Source organism: Galeopterus variegatus, unplaced genomic scaffold, assembly GCF_000696425.1.
Source record: "Galeopterus variegatus unplaced genomic scaffold, G_variegatus-3.0.2 Scaffold1781, whole genome shotgun sequence".
Taxonomy (NCBI): Eukaryota; Metazoa; Chordata; class Mammalia; order Dermoptera; family Cynocephalidae; genus Galeopterus; species Galeopterus variegatus.
The window spans coordinates 213,111-233,357 of record NW_007727892.1 but is presented as its reverse complement, the minus strand read 5'-3'; the positions used below and the strand labels follow the sequence as shown (position 1 = coordinate 233,357).

At 31.6% G+C, this 20,247-nt stretch overlaps 1 protein-coding gene across 1 annotated transcript; it reads left to right on the top strand.

Annotated features, from left to right (window-relative positions):
* The first annotated feature begins 549 nt into the window (after positions 1–549).
* GEN1 (GEN1 Holliday junction 5' flap endonuclease) lies at positions 550–18,720 on the top strand. Its single transcript, XM_008578917.1, is given in 12 exon segments — positions 550–710; positions 1,247–1,433; positions 4,045–4,221; positions 5,386–5,496; positions 7,590–7,686; positions 10,282–10,504; positions 10,830–10,866; positions 10,966–11,046; positions 12,080–12,210; positions 15,330–15,391; positions 16,896–17,039; positions 17,298–18,720. Coding segments are annotated over 12 exon segments (2,742 nt in total). The 3' UTR covers positions 18,629–18,720.
* The last annotated feature ends 1,527 nt before the right edge of the window (positions 18,721–20,247 follow it).

Sequence of the window (20,247 nt, the reverse complement as noted above, 5' to 3'; positions counted from 1 at the left end):
AGCAGTTTTTTCTTTCTCTCATCATGGTTTCTCTCACCTTCAGGCACTCCGTAGGTCTCTCCTCCTCTTCACTTGAGCTCCAGCGGCCCCAGCTTGGCTGATGTTACATTTATATAGTTGTAAATTGGTTGATTTGTGGGAGAGAGTGATGCTGAGGACCCTCTATTCTGCCATCTTGACCAGAACTCCCTTTGCATGCTTCTTTTATTTTGTGTTTTGTTTTTCCTGATTATCATTGTATGCTAGTCCCATTCTCTCATTAGGTATGCAAGTGAAAGAGTGAATTCTCAAATAGACAAAACTGATTTACGGCGTCACTGTATTTTCTACTCATGTCTGCATTAGTTAGCTCTTGTTTTTAGCTGGACTTTTCATGTTTCAGGTCATCTTGATTCATTTTGAAAAGTAATGGAAGAAATGAGAATCTTGTATTTATGAATTATCCTGAACTAGCTCATAATATATTGTCTGATTTCCTGTTCTGAGCTTCTATTTCTTTCAACAATTTTTTAAAAAATGTATTTCAAATAACAGCAAATAATCACCAGAATGGGAGTGAATGACTTGTGGCAAATTTTGGAGCCTGTTAAGCAACACATCCACTTACATAAACTTGGTGGGAAAACCATTGCAGTTGATCTGAGTCTCTGGGTGTGTGAGGCACAAACAGTCAAAAAGATGATTGGAACCGTCATGAAGCCCCACCTCAGGTATGGTGAAAGTTTTTAGAATATAAATGTATGATTGTATAAGTAGTCTTTGTGTCTTGGTTTTGTTTCAACTTCATTTTGTTGTTGTTGTTGTTTTACATTTTGAGATTTTAAAATATATGTAACATATCTAAATCTGCCATCTTTATATTGATGACTTGCAGATTTGTACCTCTTACCCTTTGAGCTACAGACTCACATATCTATCTCCTACTTAACATATCCACTAGGATGCTTCAGTTACGAAAAGCCAGCAATTTGGGAGACATTGTCTCCCTGATTTACCTTCTCCCCCATATCCAGTCCATTAGTAAGTCTTGCCAGTCTTATTTCCAAGATATACTTTGTGTTCACAGACTTCTCTCAATGCCCAGAGGCACTACCTCAGTCTATGCTAACCTGGACATATAAATGCATATAATACTTTTGATAGGAGTCTAATGTTCTTGCTTTTATGTCATACTGCTATTTTGATTTTTGCTATCAATATATGATGATTAATATATAACTATTTTATATATTTTTATATATTTCAGAAACTTATTTTTTCGTATTTCATATTTAATACAAATGGATGTAAAACTGGTGTTCGTCATGGAAGGAGAACCACCAAAACTAAAAGCTGATGTCATAAGCAAGAGGAATCAGATTCGATATGGATCCTCTGGAAAAATATGGTCTCAGAGAACAGGGAGATCACATTTTAAATCAGTCTTAAAAGAGGTGAGCATTCAGATTTGATACAATAATTCTGAATTAGAGAGTACATTTTATTCTAATAAAGTTTATCTTTAATGCTCATTAACTTTACTGTGAATAGAAGGCCAATGTGAATAGAGAAAAGGATTTATGTTTATGATTTAGAGTGAAACTGATCTCAGTTCAAGTCCTGACACTGGCACTTAGAAATTCTGAAACACTGGGCAAGATGTTTATCCTGTCTCTACCTCATTTCCTACCCTGTGAAATGAGGACGGTATTTATAATATCACACCCCTTGCAGGGATGTGATAAATATTAGAGACAATATATCTAAAGCAACTAGTACCTAAAAGGGACTTGATCACGTTATCTTTTATAACATCTTCAGTACTTAAAGAATCCCAGAATACATGAGATCTCATTAATTTGTACTTTACTCATCCAAAATTTATGATAATTCATATACAGAATACATACTTGGCTTTTCTTAGGGCTTGTAATTTTTTTCTTTTTTTTTTTTTCTTTATTTGGTGCCTGGCTGGTACTGGGATCCAAACCCTTTGCCTTGGTGTTATCAGAATTATGCTCTACCATGTGAGCTACTGGCCAGCCCTGGGCTTGTAATTTTAAAAAGTAATTATTGTTATATTATAATGTATTATTTATACATTACTTGTAATATTGTTATATTTTATATTTTTATAAAAGTTAAGAAGACAAATCACCTGTAATAAAATGTAATGTATAATTAAAACAATAGGAAGTTATTATTTTGTTTGTCTCTTTTCAAATGTATATAGTTTTGAAGAGTTGTAATAGTGTACAAATAATTTTTATTGTGGGCTTGTCACTTAACATTTTATTCCCGTATTTCCCTGTTGCCACATTCTATTCAAAATAGTAACTCGTAATTGTTGTGCAACATGTATGAAGCTATGAATCATTCCCATGATTGTATATAGTGTTTGCTTTTTATTTTGTGTCTATTATACAAGAAATTATGGTGGACACTTTTTGTCTATATAGCTTTTTCTTATGATTTGGGATTTTAAAGAAAATTACCCATAGTGGGATTGATAGACCAAAGTATTGGAATGATTTTATAGTTCTTGCCAATTACATTCTACCAGTACAGATGTGAGATAAACAATTTCAGTGTATCAATAAGAATGTTGGATGTTAAGATGTTTATATTTGTACTTACCATTTAGTATGCAAAAATGAAGATATTTCATTTAATGTGTATTGGTCTTGTAATGGTGAGGTTAAACATTTCACCTATTTCTAGTCTCTCTTTACATAATGTCCATTATATCCATTACCTACTAATCTCTTCAGGTTTTAATTTTTTCTTTTGTGCAGGTTCTTTGTATATTAAGGATATAACCTTTTATCATTATCTGCTTTGAATTTGTTTTCCTGGTTTTTTTAATTTTGACTGAAAATTACATTTTTTTAAAAAGGCATTGAATAAAGTAATAATCATCTTTCCTCTCTTCTGAAATTTTGGCTGTTTTCTATCTTTATGTGATTTTTTTAAAAAATAAGAATTTGTTTTCCTGGTTTTTTTAATTTTGACTGAAAATTACATTTTTTTAAAAAGGCATTGCATAAAGTAATAATCATCTTTCTTCTCTTCTGAAATTTTGGCTGTTTTCTATCTTTATGTGATTTTTTTAAAAAATAGTTTTTAATTATTGAATATTTCACCTAATGACTATCAGTAGTTGAAGAAAATATCTGTACTGAATTCAAATTATTTATTGTATTATTTAGTTCCTGTAAATATCCATCATCCTCATACTTAGGGCATTAAATACCCAGCATAAAGCAAAAAAGATGTTCATCTCTTCTTGATAAAAATGCTCCATTCCTATTTCTTTACTGAAGTAATTATGGTGTTCTTAGGCATTTTGTGTCAGTTTGTGTTTGCTCATCTATTATTCATTTTCATATTTCTGTATTCTCAGTTACTAGGCCCTATTTTCTCCTAATCCACTTCCATCTTTTAGGTATAAGCCTGAAAAGCACAAATTAGTCCTCCTCCAACAGCACTTCTACCCCACATGACAGAGACATAGGGTAGGAAAAATCACAGCCACCCTCAATTCTTTACTGGTTCTTTGAAAAGAGTTGCAATGACAAATGGCACCGGAAACTGAAACTGAAATAACTTTGTTTATTGCGAAAGGATAGTTCTTATCTAGGGGTCAGGTAGAAGCAGCCCCATAACAAAATTGTCCCCCTAGTTTCCTGGCCAGAGTCTTGAAAAGTAATTTTTTTTTTTTTAACACAGTACTTTGTCTTTTTGAACCTTGTCTATCTTGGGCAACATCTGGCAGAGGTTTTTATTATGTAATATAGCATGCAAAGTGATTAATCAATCAATGCAAGAGATATTTATTCTACCAGTCTCTAGAAACTACAAGTAAATGTCCTCTTTTTCCCATCATAGTCAATATTCCCCAATACAGTCATTGTTTAAATTTCCAAGTGCTTCTTAAATATCATCATTTTTTTAAAACACCTTAGTAGTTACTATTAATATTTGGAATATCGAAGTAAGTTAAACACTGAGGAAATTAGAAGTAAAAACATTCTTTAATTTCTTGCATTTATTTTTTATTGTCAGTGCCTGGATATGCTAGAATGTTTGGGAATCCCCTGGGTTCAAGCTGCTGGGGAAGCTGAAGCCATGTGTGCTTTCCTGAATGCTGGTGGTTATGTAGATGGCTGCCTCACCAATGATGGAGATGCTTTCCTTTATGGGGCCCAAACTGTTTACAGGAATTTCACTATGAATACAAAGGTATTTTTTTTCTCTTTTTCAGCATTTGTTTACAAATTACCTTTTTTAAAAGGCTGATTCAATGAAATAATACATGTAAAATGCTTACCATAATGCCTGGCAATTGCTAAATAAAATATTTAGTATTACTAAAAATATCATTGCCACATAGTTCATTCTCTTCAAAATGTGGATTTCTCTCCTAAGGGCTTGGCTTATTTCACATGGTTTAAATATAAATCAGTTTCAATAATATATCACAAAATTGCCTTTTAAATGTATTCCTTTGACCCAGATTGTCCAGTTTTAGTATTTCATCCTCAAAAATACCTCCAAATATACAAGGAGTGATAATACAAAAATGTTCATTGTAGCATTGCTAATAATGACAAAAATTTGGCAAACAACCCAAATACTCATTTATAGGGGAATGTATACATATTTATAGTTGTGGTTCTCAGCCGAAGAGATAATGCCAGGGAGCAATTTTGTTGTGAAAATTCAGGGTTTGGCAAGGGACACTTGGTAGGTTGGGGTCAGGCAAGCTAAACCTCCTGTCAGACAATTCTCTTATTCCTCCCAAAATGCTAATAGTGCCCCCATTGAGAAACATTGTCTCAGAGTCTATATGATGTAACACTAAGTAGTCATTAGAAATTGTATGTACCATATTAGTGGGGAAAAACTTGCAAAATAGTGTTTTCATATAATTCTACTTTTACTTAAAAATATAATTAGTAGTAAATATTAGTATATATGTCAAGGAAAATGTTTTTTGGACGAATATACACCAAGCAATTAATAATAGTTAACTTTATTAGTTAACTTTAATAGTTAACTGTAATTTCAGTGCAATTACAGGGAATGTTTACTTTCTGTAGAATATAGTTTATAGTGTTTAATTTTGTAAAATGGAAATGTACTTTTTTAGATACCAAAAAGCAACAAAGAGGAAAAAATTGACTACTATAGTTTATCTTTAAGCCATTTTGAAACTGTGACTTTATTTCAATATAATAAAGTGTCGGATTCTGAAGATTCTGTGATTAGGATAATTTTCCTATTTATATTTTTAGGAATAATTTTAAACATTTAAAAATAATTTTGACAAATTATTTTTTGTATTGTTGTTTAATATTTAAGTATTTACTTTTTGAAGATTAAACTGAACTGTGCTTTCTTTAGGACCCACATGTGGACTGTTATACAATGTCATCTATCAAGAGCAAACTAGGTTTGGATAGAGATGCTCTGGTTGGACTAGCGATACTTCTTGGCTGTGATTATCTTCCGAAGGTAAACTGAAATTCTCACATTTATTTACTACTCATAATGTCTTCTTGGTATCTTATATGCTGTATAAACATAAGTATAATACGATTATAGGATTAAGAATCTCATTTAAAATATAATTTTAGGTATAATAAGCTGTTCCATAACTAAAATAATCAGCATTTCAGGTGGTGTTAAACAGCTGACTTGTAATGCTGAATGATATGAATGTGAATAGAATAAGTAGTACCACAGCTTGATTCAGTAAACCATTATTCTAGACTAAGAGATTGACATTCAAGTTTGACTACCCTCTTAAAGAAATACAGGAATTACTCTTTTCTTGTATCATGCCAATGTTAGTTTTTATCATGTTTTTTAGTTTTCAGTATCCATTGTAGCTTACCAGTTGTGCACATGCTCAATGTTATTACCGTTGCTAAGCAACACAATTATTGGGGTAAGCCATTCATACTGCCATGCCTGTCAGCATTGCATTTAGATTTTATTCATTAAAACATTTTATTTATTCCTTAAAATGCAGGATATAGTACTTTGTAACAGATAGGTATAATAGATGAGTGATTGAAATAGGAAAAATGAGAATAACCTCATTTTCTTAAATATGATGTTTAAAAATATAAAATCATAGTATTATGGGTCTTACTATGTAGTGTCATCATTATGTCCCTGCTGCTCATCTCTGTATCATTACAAATCCCTCATTTTAACTCTCTTCCCAAGAGAAGTATAAAGAATGGCATATAATTTTTTTTCACCTGAGCTTAAGAGAAAGGAAGAATAGCAGGGTAGTAAAATTATTAACCCTATTTTCTAATTTATATCGTCATCAGTTGCCAAGTAGAGAAATTAACATTTTTTTTTTTTTTACACTGGTGAGAAAAGAAAGCAAGAGGAAAGAAACTTTTACATATACAAACCATTATTTCATTGTAATTCTCCTTCTGAAATGGAGGACCCCTATTTCCCATATGTAATTATATCATAATTAAAATCTAGAAACAGCACAATGTTGAATTTAAGAAAAAAATTGCTAACTTGAACTCACAGAAACCAACTTTAGCTACAGTAGTTTTTATGTTATATATTAGCCTTAGCTATTTTGACTTTTTGTATTTTTTGTAATGAAAACTGCTATTTATTTATATTGTTCTACTTAAAGATTTTTAAGATTGTGTACTAACCTGATTTGCCTTCAGAAAATTTAAGATGTAGCTAAATGCTAATACAAGAAGGGTGATGTTCAAAATATCTAACAACTAGTTTGCCAAAGACATAGGCTGCAGAGATGGAACAGACTTCTGGATGCCCTCTGCTGTGCCATAGACCAGCTTTTTAGTAGCTGGATCATGAGTACAGGTGAGTTGGGGGCATTCAGGTTAGAGGGGAGACCTCTGTGCAAGCAGGTATTCAGGATGCTTGGACAGTAGCTATTTACTAAGCAGTTTGGAAGTATCTTAACACTAGTATGTCTATCCTAGTTCATACTGGCTAAATAGCAGCCCTGCTTATAAGGACATATTCATAAACTTTTATAGGAGCTAGAAGACTCCATTTAAAACAGAAATTGTAACATGAATATACGTTTAGTACTTAATTTTTGTGTGTTGGAAATCCACGGTTGTTTTAATTATTTTAATTTTTTAATTTCAAGAGTTTACTTGGAACTCTCTTTTGTTCTCTTTTGATGTCTGGGTCTTTAAATATTAAATGTTCATATAGTTAAACGAATTTGGTTTTTCCTGATTACAAATATAAAATAAAGTTAGGTCAAATTAAAAAGTGAAAGCCCTCTAAAATTATGTCCCTCCCTCCCCTAAAAGAAACAGTGGTTTGGTATGTTATCTTCTTGAATGTTTTGTTTGTATAAACCAATGTAACTGTAATTTAATTTACAAATCCAGATCATACCATACACTATTGTATAATTTTAATTTTACACATAGCAATGTATCTTGCACATTATTTCCTATCATTGCATAAAGAGTTACTTCATCTTTCTTTCATTGCACAACCTTCCATTGAATTAATGTACCATATTTTATTTAAGCATTCCCTAGTGATTAACATTTGAATTTTTTTCCACTTTCTGAAAGGGAGTCCCTGGAGTTGGTAAAGAGCAAGCCTTAAAGCTTATACAGATTTTGAAAGGGCAAAGTTTACTTCAGAGGTAACTAAAAATGACTTTTTCTTGTGACACTGGACTTTTATTCTTGTTGAACTTAATAGTGAATATTACAAAAAGGATTATGTGTTCCAAAAAATGAATTTTGTATTTTTAAGTTGATTTATATATTTTCATTTCAAATAATTTATTTTTATTTATTCATTCTGAAGTTTTCCAAAGAAAGGATGAGAATATATGCTTTAAGCCATACTGTATTTTTAAAAATATATGATTAGCTCACTAAACCCAATTAGAATGATGTCAAATGCATTTATTTGTAACCATGGGCATTTTGCCATAGGCTATTTTAGACTATTTTACCACCAAGCAAAGATAAACATGACATTAAAGTAATTTTGTATTTAATACTTTGTTACTGTATTTACTTTCTATAAGTGAAATGTCTGTGGTATGTTGCAAATATTTATGTATTTATGTATGTATGCATTTATTTATTTTTGGCAGCTGGCAGTACAGGGAGCAAATATTTAATAAGAAGGAACACTTGATCAAAATTTTTACTTGACTTTTGTTCTGTAGCTACAGATTTAGTAATACATTGATTCTAATTAATTTACACTACAATTTGAGGATTCAAGACAATTAAGTTAGAGATTACATTGAAGTTTACAAACTATGCTATTTACTACCTTAAAAACATGTGAATTATATTTACTTGATGAAAGCAGTGGTTTATGAAAATTAATATTAATGACAATAAAGTGTAGCATAAATAAGAAAAAAAAGGAAGTAGGACATTGGGAGACTTAAAACTGCCTTGGCCTCCAATATGTTTGAGATGGTGAGTGCCGAAAAATAAACATTAAGTATTAAAAATGAAGAAGGAATGACCATGAAAAATATTTCAAATCACTGCATTCTTTCCTGTAATGCTCTTTCAGCTGTAAAGCTATTGAGAGATACAAGACTTCAATAAATCCATTATTGACATTAGTAATTACTGTGCCAAAGCAGGAAAGAAAAGGTATACTTTGGCATGGGAGTGTGTTAAGGAATCATTTGGAAATTGAAAGATAATATAAAGAAGGTAAAGCCAGCAAGGGTACCTGGCTAACTACAAACCATTCTTATTGAAACAGTTTCAGCAAATATGTATTTTGGGCAATATTTGATTTAAGTGTTTGTCTTAACACTTAAAAATAATGAAATTACATTTCTTTTAATAATTATTATTCTAACTTTTATTAATTTTGATTGACTTTTCCCCTAGTTATTTTGAATTTTGGAAGCCCTATTTATTATTTATCCAGAAGCAATTAATACTAATTTTTAGCAAGCTTGTACTTGGTCTTTGTAATAAATGAGTTAGAAATTCCAATAGCTAAATTGTAACTCTAAATACCAGATACTACATCAGTTTACTGAACAGATAATTTAGCTCTGTTAAAACTCTAATTTCTGGGGCCGGCCCGGTGGCGCACTGCTACAGTGCACCGCTTGGGAGCGAGGCGGCGCTCCTGCCGAGGGTTTGGATCCCACATACAGACCGCTTCCCGCTCACTGGCTGAGCGAGGTGCGGGCGCAACACCGAGGGTTGCGATCCCGTTGCTGGTCCCGGTCCGGTACGGGCGCAACACTGAGGGTTGCCGACACTGAGGGTTGCGATCCGTTGCCGGACACGAAAAAAGACAAAAAAAAAAAAAACTTTAATTTCTGTAAGTAGAGGGACATAATTTAAAATACTTATGTTTTATGGTTAATACCTAATCATAGCCTTAATCCTTTTATATTAATGTGAAATTTTAGCCAAAAATGAAATTAACTTTTATTTAGTAGAAGTTTTAGCAGTAATATATATTTTTCCTAAAATATGTCATTAAACAGGTAATGTTGTTTTGCTCATTAGTCTTGGTAATAAAAGGTTTCATTGAACATGTACTGGATCAGAAAGGGCTGTCGCTCTCAAAAGAGATTAGGAAATCATCACTTTAAAAAAATTCTGCTTTATCTTTTTGTCTTAATATGTTTTCATTAACATTGTTAAATTATAGGTGAAATCATGGAAGAAAATAAATTTTTATAAATAAGATGCCATTCTATAGTTTTTTGATACCTTATAAATGATAATTTTAGGTGATATCAAGTATCTTTGCTCTTTCATGCTCTCAAAACAATTTTGAAGGTAATCATACTTTCCTTTTAAAAGGAACTAGGGCCCCACACCTGTGCTGCAGTTGTAATTTGTTCACGTTCCAAGCACAGTTTAAAAATAACTATGCACGTAACTGAGAACTAGACACTAGTAGAGGTAATTAATTGCTATATTCTTTTAATATGCTCATTAAAGAAACCATTCTAATTCTTCTATTAAGTAAATAATTTTTTTGGCTAATAATTACATCCTACTTTTCTTGCATGAAGCTACCACATAAACCAGAAAGTTTCCCCTTATTGATTATTGTTAATATGTAATTTCAAGTTACAAATTAATGCTTTCAAATGGAAGAGTAATTTTTTTTAAAAAATGTCATGTGGTAGTAATAACTCAAGATCTACTTTGTCCTAAGAATTACTTTAATGTCCACTACTCTATTCATCCTTAATGTATTGAAACCCTTCTGTATGCTAGGCATTATTAGTATTTGAAAATTTGGATAAAGGCAAAAATAAAAGTATGTGGAAGGTAATTCTAAAAAGCAGTGAAAATGATACTTCTTTGTGTCTCCACAAAGGTTCACCTAAGGATCATGAGCATAATGGGTGCAAATTATGTAAAAGTGATAGATATTGTGAACCACACAATTATGAATACTGCTGTCCTTGTGAGTGGCACCGTACAGAACATGATAGGCAACTAAATGGAGTAGAGAACAATATTAAGAAGTAAGTTTTTTTTTTTGGAAAGACTCATTTTTTTCTGGCATGAGCTATATGTACATCCGTGGTTGAATTATTTTCACATAACCTTCCCCCACATGTCTAGATTAGTCACATGTTTCACAAAATCCTTTTCTTGATTCTGTTCAAAAATTCGGCTATCTCAGAAAATAGTAATTTAACAGTTATTCAAAGAGAAGCTTGATGACTGCTTGAGATACTGTACACATGGCCATTTTCTGTTAAATGGGAGGAGGTTGGATGAGATGATTTTAGAGTCTGTCTAAAATTGCCTGATTGTAGTAGTAAAAGGTTTGTAATTTATTTTCAGAAAAGCTTGCAGTTGTGAAGGATTCCCATTCCATGAGGTAATAATAAACCAGTAATTCAACTATGTGCTTATTTTAGAAACTTTTAGAAGTTTTAAAGTCTCAGTTTCTATTTATTTATTTATTTTTTCTTGCTAGGTTATTCAAGAATTTCTTTTGAACAAGAATAAATTGGTGAAGGTAATCAGGTACCAAAGACCTGATTTGTTATTGTTTCAGGTATTTAAAAATAAATTTTCACTTTACACTATGAAGTTAGATACTGGAGAGATAAAGATACTCACTTTGCTTGGTCTGATAGGAAGTTTAGAAATTAAAACAGACAACTGTGGACTACCCATATATTTTTCAGCATTTATTTCTAATCTTTACTCCTTTGCCACACAATGGCCATACTTTGCAGACTATAAGACAAACCACAACTATGCTGTTCTTTAGAAGATGCTTTAATTACCATATATAGATATATCCAGGGATATGTTGGGAGGAGAGAGGCTAATTAACCAGAGAATGTCAGGATCAAGTATATTACTGTGGAAGGCAGTATAGTTTACAAAAGCATTGTAATTTGAAATTAGTGGCCTAAATTTAAATTTGGACAGTCTTTCATTTACTACTGGATATGTATTATCCTCAAAATAGAAATATTACTTATTTCATGAAGTCACCATGAGGATTAAATGAGATTTTTATATAAACCCATAATGTAGTGGCTAGGGGCACAGAGTGGCTCAATATTTGTAACTACTTGCTACTTATCCCCACCAACAACCATATTAATAATGACAGCCAGCATTTATTGAACACTTAAAATTTGCTGTTACATTTAACACATTACATGTAATATCACTTAATCTTCATAATCTATGAGCTGAGTTACATGAGGGTACTTCAGAAAGTTTCTGGAAAAATTGAATTAAAAGATAAAATGAATCTTTCCATGAACTATTTGAAGATCCCTCATGTTATCTCCATTTTACAGATGGAAAAACTGAGGCTAACAGAGATTAAGTAACTTACTCAACATCTAGGAAATACCACACTGACATTCAAACCGAGAACTCTCATATTTAATCATTTAATCAGTATGCAATACCTCTTCCTTAGGAGGCTCATTGTTCTTTCTAAGAATATTCTCATTGATTCTATTTTAACTAGTATTAATTCTGGATGAAAAAATAATACCACCTGAGAGTACTATCTGTGTCCAAGATATAACAAAATTCTTATTTTATTTTTATTATATTTACAGAGATTTACTCTTGAAAAAATGGAGTGGCCCAATTACTATGCATGTGAGAAATTGTTGGTGCTTTTGACCCGCTATGACATGATAGAAAGAAAGCTTGGTAGAAGGAACTCTAATCAACTACAGCCAATTCGGTAGTATAACTGAAAGAATTTTATGACAAATATTCTGTGTTTGCATTTGAATATCTTATGATCTAAAATATTCTTAATATCTTTAATAGTGGGATATATCTCTTTGTTTTTTAAAATGGAGGAAAGGCCGACTAGAATATTAAAAGCTTATTGAGGGTGTATAGTCAAGACATAAAAAGTTCATGCTTTGACATACTTTTCTACTTCAAACACATAGTAGTAATTATCTAAAAGAAATAAATATTTAAAAAATACAGCCAGGCTTAATAAGATAACTATTTCAACGGACCAGAAAAGGAACAAATGTAAAGTCTGTGAGGGAACTGCAACCGGTTTTGCAGAGCTTTAGATTAGGGAGCAGCAACATCATCCAGGAGGTAAGTCCCTGCAGGGTGTAAAAGAAAAACAGGGACCGAAAGGGCAAGATGTTGATGGAGTCAGGCTTAAAACCCAGTAGCTAAGGTGGAATTCCTTTGTTCCTATCAGTAGATTAGAGGCTGGGATATATGATAAAAAACTAACCAAATGATACCTGAAGTCCAGAAAGCCTGCTGGAAATTACCCAAAAAAGACTGGAGAGATAAAAGTGAGGATAGAGATAAACTATAAAAGAATAGAAGGAAACAAACATAACATGTGAAAAAATATATTTTAAAAATCAACAATTGGATTATAAATTCATTCCAGCAACTAATTTAAAGTTTTTAATATAGTCTGATGAAGGCTTTTGTTTTTGTTTTGTTTTTTGGTCTTTCAGAATTTTAGAATGCTCAGTGAAATAAATGGAGAGATATATCCATAAAAAACAGAAGGTGAAATTATAAAACAGTAGTGAGTAGAAATTATTTTAAATGGATGGATATAGAAAGTGAACTATTTGTTAGAAATCTCAAGAAAAATAGTTATTGAAATGAAAAGCAATTGATGGGACTCTAGGCTGAACGTGGTCAAAAAGAATTAGTGAATTGGGAGACAGTGCTAATCAAGTCACACAGAAGGCAGCTCAAAGACTCTCAGATAAAAAATATGTGAGTCGTTTTAATGTGGGGAATAATTTGAGAGTTTTTGATGTTTTTCTAGAAGCTAATAGAAGGAAAGGTGGAAAAGTAATTTCCGAAGAGATGACATCTTAGAATTTTCCAAAATTTAAGAACGACAAGTTCTGAGGTCTAATTATACTCCAAGTATAAACACAATAAATTAAAATAAATCCATACCAGACATATCATAAACATCAGGATAAAAGGAAAATTTTAAAAAATACCAAACCAATCAAGCAAGAATCATCAATGGATGTTAAAACCATTGGATGAAAGATTGCTGGAGAAAAAGAATAGTCACAGTCTCAAATTTCACTCCACAGATTAATTACAAAGGAAAAATTACAAACCTTTAAAAGTGGAGAAATCCAGTGGACATCAGCTTAATTAAATGATTAGTAACCAGTAGTAGGCCAACAGACTGACATGTGCCTCCTAATTTGGCAAACTAAGAAAGACACCACATTATCTACATAATATTTTTGCCAAAAAGATTTAATCTGAATCTGATTATGAGAAAACAATCTAATGAATTCAAAGTGAAGAGCATTCTGCAGAACCACCATCCTGGAGTCCAAAAATATGGGTGTCATAAAACAAAAAAAGCTACAAAGTTTCTCTGGATTAAAAGAGATTAAAGAGACATGACAATGCAGGCAATATGTTGTGATCCTGACTGGATTCTGGATTTTTTTTTTTTTTTCAAGCCATAAAGAACATTTATTTTAGGACAATTGGGAAAATTTGAATATGGCCTGTATATTAGATAATAGTATTGTATCAATGTTAAATTTCCTGAGTGTGACAGTTGAATTGTGACTGTAGGAGAATACTCTACATAGGTGGACTGCAATATTTAGGGGTGATGAAAAATGGAGAAAGCAAATGTGGCAAAATGTAACAACTGGTGAATCTTGATGAAGGTCTGTGAGTATTCATTGTACTATTCTTGCAACTTTTCTAAAGGTTTGAAAAATTTCAAAATAAAAAGTTTGGAGGGGAAGTATCAAAGAAAAAAGATAAGCTATAAAGGAATGATAATCTGATAGCACACATCTTTCATAACATTAGTAGATGCCAGAAGATGATGGAGTAATCTCAAAGTAAAAAATAATTTTTTTTACTACAAATTAAAACCTACAAATTATTAGAACATTATTCACAGGAAAGGCATTTTTAGACATATGATGACTAAGAGAGTTTACCACTCATAGATCCTCATTAAAAGCACTGTTAAATGATATACTTCAGCAAAGAAAAAACTAAACCCAGAGGGCAGGTGTGGATTACAAGAAATAGTGGTCACCACAGAAATTGATAAATTGATATTTGGCTAATTTAATAAACTGACTAGAAAAAATTATGTATATAAATATTTGCATAATGTTTAATGATTAGTACCTGATGATGAGGAGGAGGAGGAGAAAGATAATAAACTAAAACTCCATAAGTATGCATTTAAACATTTAAGAGTAATCATTAGAAATACAGTCTGTATCTTCCAAACCAGCACAATTAAAATAGAAAAGTAAAACTATCAAACCAAAAGAATACAGGAAGGAGGAAGGGGGGAGTTGTAAAGAAGATGGTAACAGAAAACAATATAAGATGTATGAATGAGTTCATCTATATCAGTAATCACAATAAATGTAAGTGGATTGAATTCATCTACTAAAAGACAGATTATATTGCATAAGTAAACAAATCTACCAATAGTCTGCTTACTAGGCATGTGCAGAATAATACCACACAAAGTTTGAAAATAAAGAGATTTAAGAAGATTTACTAGGCAATTATTTACCAAAGTAATGTTAACAAAATAGACTTCAAAACGAAAATCATTACTATTGAAAAGAAGAACACTGCATAATAATGAAGAGAACAATCTATTGAGAAGATCTAACAATTATAAACTGTATGTACCTAACAATAAAATTATCTTTTGAATAAACCAAAGGAATAACTAGTAATATTTTTTCTTAGAATAAAGATCAATTAAAACTGAATTATTTAGTCTGTGAATTGAAAATGTCCAAATAACTCATGCAATTAGACCTCATAGATGAATTTTTTTTTCAGAATTGTTAAGACCCGAATCAGAAATGGAGTTAATTGCTTTGAAATAGAATGGGAAAAGCCTGGTATGTATTTACTTTAAGCCAACTGTTTAATTTAAAACATTTGACCATATACATATAAATATTGTGTGTTTATATGTATATAAAACACATGTGTGTATGAAAAAACAAAGAAGAAACCTGTCAACATACACCATGGATTAATTTTATAGTTTACCAGTTTAAGTAGGCTTTGACTAATAGTAAATATGATAAACTTTAAGTGATTTTATTTTAATATCTTTATTTGACATTTCTTTTGTAATGTTTAAGAAAATAATACCAAAAAAATAGTTTTGATTTCCATTTCTCAAAAAAATTATTCTGCAAATGGTCTGATCATTGGATTTTATGTATAGCTAGGTCTAAAGAAATTGAGGTTGCCGAATAGCACCTCAGGTACTCTTCCTTTCCTTTTCTCTGTTTAGTTTTCACGGGAATTTATAATTATCACATTACTCTTACTGTTGTTACAAAGATACAATGAACTCTGAGTTCGCTTCCAAACAGGAGGCAAGTGAAGCACAGATAATTTAAAATGGAAAATGATCCCAAGTTTATTTCTATTTGGCTTTGAAATTAGATTGTATGACAGTATTTGATTGAGTGAGAGTAGAAAAAGCATTAGGTAAATGATTCTTAGCAATAATAGGAAGATAGAAGGCTGAAGAATTTTGAAGATTTTAGGAATAGATCTACCAACCAGTTTATTTTCAGGAAAGAAAATTATATTAACCCAGTTTGGCAGTGCATCTTCTCTGTTTACCACTGAAAATCAGCCACCCACTTTCATTCATCCTTGTGGAAGCTAACCTTTAGCAAGAAAATGTATCCCAAGCTAGTTTAACTAACAAACACTTTAAGGTGACCTATTTCCTTTGTTTCTGCTTTAAATTTAATCAATATTTTCTTTATAATTTGGCTTCTCATACAGTTTTGCCACATATAGAATAAACACAAGAATCTAATCTACTACTTAATATTTTATTGTAAATTTACATATAAACATTCTCATTTATCAGCTACTTGTGAGTCTTGTAAGACTAGGTATATCAAGAAATTGATAACCTCTGATACAACAATCTGGAAAACAGTAATCTCTTTGATGACCCTTTTAATTCTGTTTGTTTCAGAAGCCATCAGTAGAGAAAGCTGATGTCGAAGTTTTAGGAAACTGTCTATTCCATTCTTTATTTGTAATTTTAAGACTTACTAGACTAAAATGAAACCAACCAAACTTCTCTGAACAAAGTTTTCTATTCTCTAAGCTGCTGCTACCATCTCTGAAGCAAGAGAATTTAAAGTTCTAATTTTAAAAGAATCTCCTTCCAGCTCTTGCCAGACAAAAGAAAATAAATCCTATAATAATATCAACAGATTATTAGAATAAAGATATTATAAAGTAAGGTTTGCAATGAATTATCTATTTGTAGGTGACTTAGTTTACCTGGTAAACTTAGTTACGTAGAAAAGTTGAATTTTTCAAATCTATAATTAAGGCTGCTTTACTGTATTTTTAATCTTTTAGAACATTATGCTGTAGAAGATAAACAAAATGGAGATTTGGTTCTGTTAACAATCGAAGAAGGATCATTGTTTGAGGCAGCCTATCCCGAGATTGTTGCTGTTTACCAAAAACAAAAGTTAGAAATTAAAGGGAAGAAACAAAAAAGTAAGTATCAGGTTTGATAACTATTTATGCCACACATAAATGTTACAGAAGAGCTACCTGTTCTATTTGAATCTATCTTTTCTAAATTTTGCTGAAAGTTCTATAAAAACAAGAATAAGAATTGTACACTTGCTTCTTTGTCTGCACACTCTTTCTTCTAAAGCTAAAAGCCGGGAGTAAACCATTCTGCTCTGTGTCTACTAACTTAAGCAATTGTTAATAATAATAATTACACTAACCGTTATTTTTTCTTTTCAGGTATGAAAATTAAGTCTAAAGAAAACAATTTGCCAGAAGAAGATGATGTAATGAGTTTTCAGTCACACCTGAATTTAAAACCCACAAGTGAAATATTTTCTAAGCAGAATTCCAAGCTAAATTTGGAAATTTCTCCTGATCCTGCATTACCACAGGAATCTATTTCTGCCTCATTGAATAGCTTGCTTTTACTTGAGGACAGTGCCTGTTTGAATACACAAAAACAGTTAATGTCTTCTCCAAGACCTTTGGCTATACAGCAAATTAAAGCTGTCAGTAAGTCTCTAATTTCAGAATCCAGTCAACCCAATATGTCATCCCATAATATATCTGTGATTGCTGATCTACACTTGAGCACCATTGACTGGGAAGGTACTTCTTTTAGTAATTCTCCAGCTATTCAAAGGAACACTTTGTCTCATGGTTTAAAATTAAAACTTGAATCAGAGCTGTTGGCCATCCCTGATAGCTTTAAAAATATCCCAGAAAGTTTGTCATCTGAATCAGAATGGTGTACTAAAGACTTCAATAAAGTGTTGGATTGTGATCTCCAAAAGATTAGTCCTGAAGAGCATCTACTTTCTGGCATTACCGATTTATATCTTCAGGATTTGCCTTTAAAGGAACGAATACATATAAAATCATCATATCCTCAGGATAATGTACAACGAGATGTTGACCTGAAAACTTTGTCCCTACCTAGAGTAAAAGAATCTTGTATTGCTAACAGCCGTTCTGATTGTCCATTATATCTTTCAAAGGATCTTCCAGGAATTCATTTGCAAAATGAATCCAGAAACTCTAAACTTATAAAAGGAGACCAGCTGCTTCCAGAAAACTATACAGTGAATATTTCTATGCCTTATTCTATCAATAACCCAGTACTAAAGACATCCAGTGTCAGAGTTGGGCCACCAAATACTGCTATAGGTCATAGTAGAAAAGTTGATGTGCAAACCACTCAGAAAATTGTAGTGAAGAAGAGTGTTTGCCTTGACAGACATTCCTCTGATGAAGAAAGTGCCCCAGTGTTTGGGAAAGCTAAGTACACAACTCAAAAAATGAAACACAGTTCTCAGAAGCATAACCCAACCCAATTCAAAGAAAGTGACCACAACAAATTGAGTAACCCTAAGTTACATATTAAAGGAACTGAACAGTGTGTCAAGTCTTATAAAACAGTAAGAAATGAAGAAAACTGTTTCCTAGATCCAGCAAAAAGCTCTCTGAGTTTTCTACAATGTCATAAGAAAGAAGACGACTCTGGTTCTTGTTTGGATAGTCCTCTTCCTTTATGCCAGAGATTAAAGCTAAAGTTCCAAAGCACTTGAAATGAAATTTAAACTATGTTAGTAGGACTTACTATTCTAGTACTGTCAGCATTAGCAGAGGCAGAGGAAAGGTGTCTAGTTAATGTTTGGTAGAAAAATTTAAGGTGGTTCTATATATCATGAAACCTTTTGCCATTTTAATCAAAATTGTAATTAAGAAATGTTACCTAAAACTTCAGTTTTAAAGATGATACTCTGTGGTGAAAACTGCAGATACTGTATATTTTTAAAACACATTTTTGTCATTTTAATATCCTTATTGATTATTCTTATAATTTTAAAATGCTAATACACTACTTGACTGAGTAAATGCTTCATCCATTTGCTCATTTCTACTCTTTCTTCTAAAGCCTCTAAAGTGTTTATTTATATTCTGGCCTTTTCCCAAGAAGATAACTCTTTATTCTTGCAGTGTCTTCTATTGTGCCTTTCCTGAGAATTACATTCTCTCACAATAATTACATTCTCTCTTACCACTTTTGGTAAGCTTATTCTCTTTTGTGAAGGACAAAAGTAGAAAACGAGAGGATAGTCAATATACTTAGTAAAAATCATGGTTGTAATGGCTAAGTAAACTGAGGAAAGTCATTCTTTATGTATTCCCAGAAGTTTACAGGTATATCAAATGGAAAAAGACTTGGGAAGTTAAATGTATAATCAGAAAAGGATTAAACACTTTCTCAGGATCACACAGCTAATTAATAATGTGGTGGGAGCCAGTTTTCTTCTAGTTTTTTGGTTTTTCTGTTTTCTTTTTCTTCATAGCACTATTTCCCCCCTTATCTTTGTTTTAAAAATGAATCTATACAATATTGACTTTAATAACTCCAAATCTTAAGCTTTGCATTGATTTATCTCACACTCAGAAATTCTAGAGAGGCATTGAGATTGGAAAGGAAAATGTAAAATTCTATTTGCAGATGACACGATCTTGTATATCAAAATTCCTAAGGATTCACTAAAAAACTGTTAAAACTAATAATGTGCTCAGCAGTGTTGCAAGATTCAAGATCAGTATATAAAAATCAATTGTATTTCTAAATACCCACAGTGAATAATACCAAATGAAATTTAAAAAGCAATTCCATTTACATCATCATCAAAAAGAATAAAATACTTTGGAAGAAATATCAAAAGAAGTGCAAAATTTATACTCTTAAAACTACAAAACGTTGAAAGAAATTAAAGAAAACCTAAATAAATGGAAAAATATCTCATGTTCATGGATCAGAAGACTTAAGATGGTAATCATCCCCAAACTTATCTACAGAGTCAACACAATTTCCATCAGCTTCAGCTAGTTTCTTTGCAGAAAGTGACAAACTGATTCTGAAATTCATGTGGAAATTTAAGGGACACAGAATAGCCAAAACAATCTTGAAAAAAAGTTGGAGAACTCACCCTTCCTGATTTGAAAAATTACTATAAAGCTATAGTAGTGAAGAGTATGTTGTACTGGCATAAAGATAGAATTAGAGGTCAACATAGATCAGTGGGATAGCATTGAGAGCCCAGAAAAATGCTCTCATATTTATGGTCAATTAATTTTCAACCATAGTGGCAAGATAATTTAAATGCTGCTGGGTCTATGGGATATTCACATTAAAAAAAAAAATGAA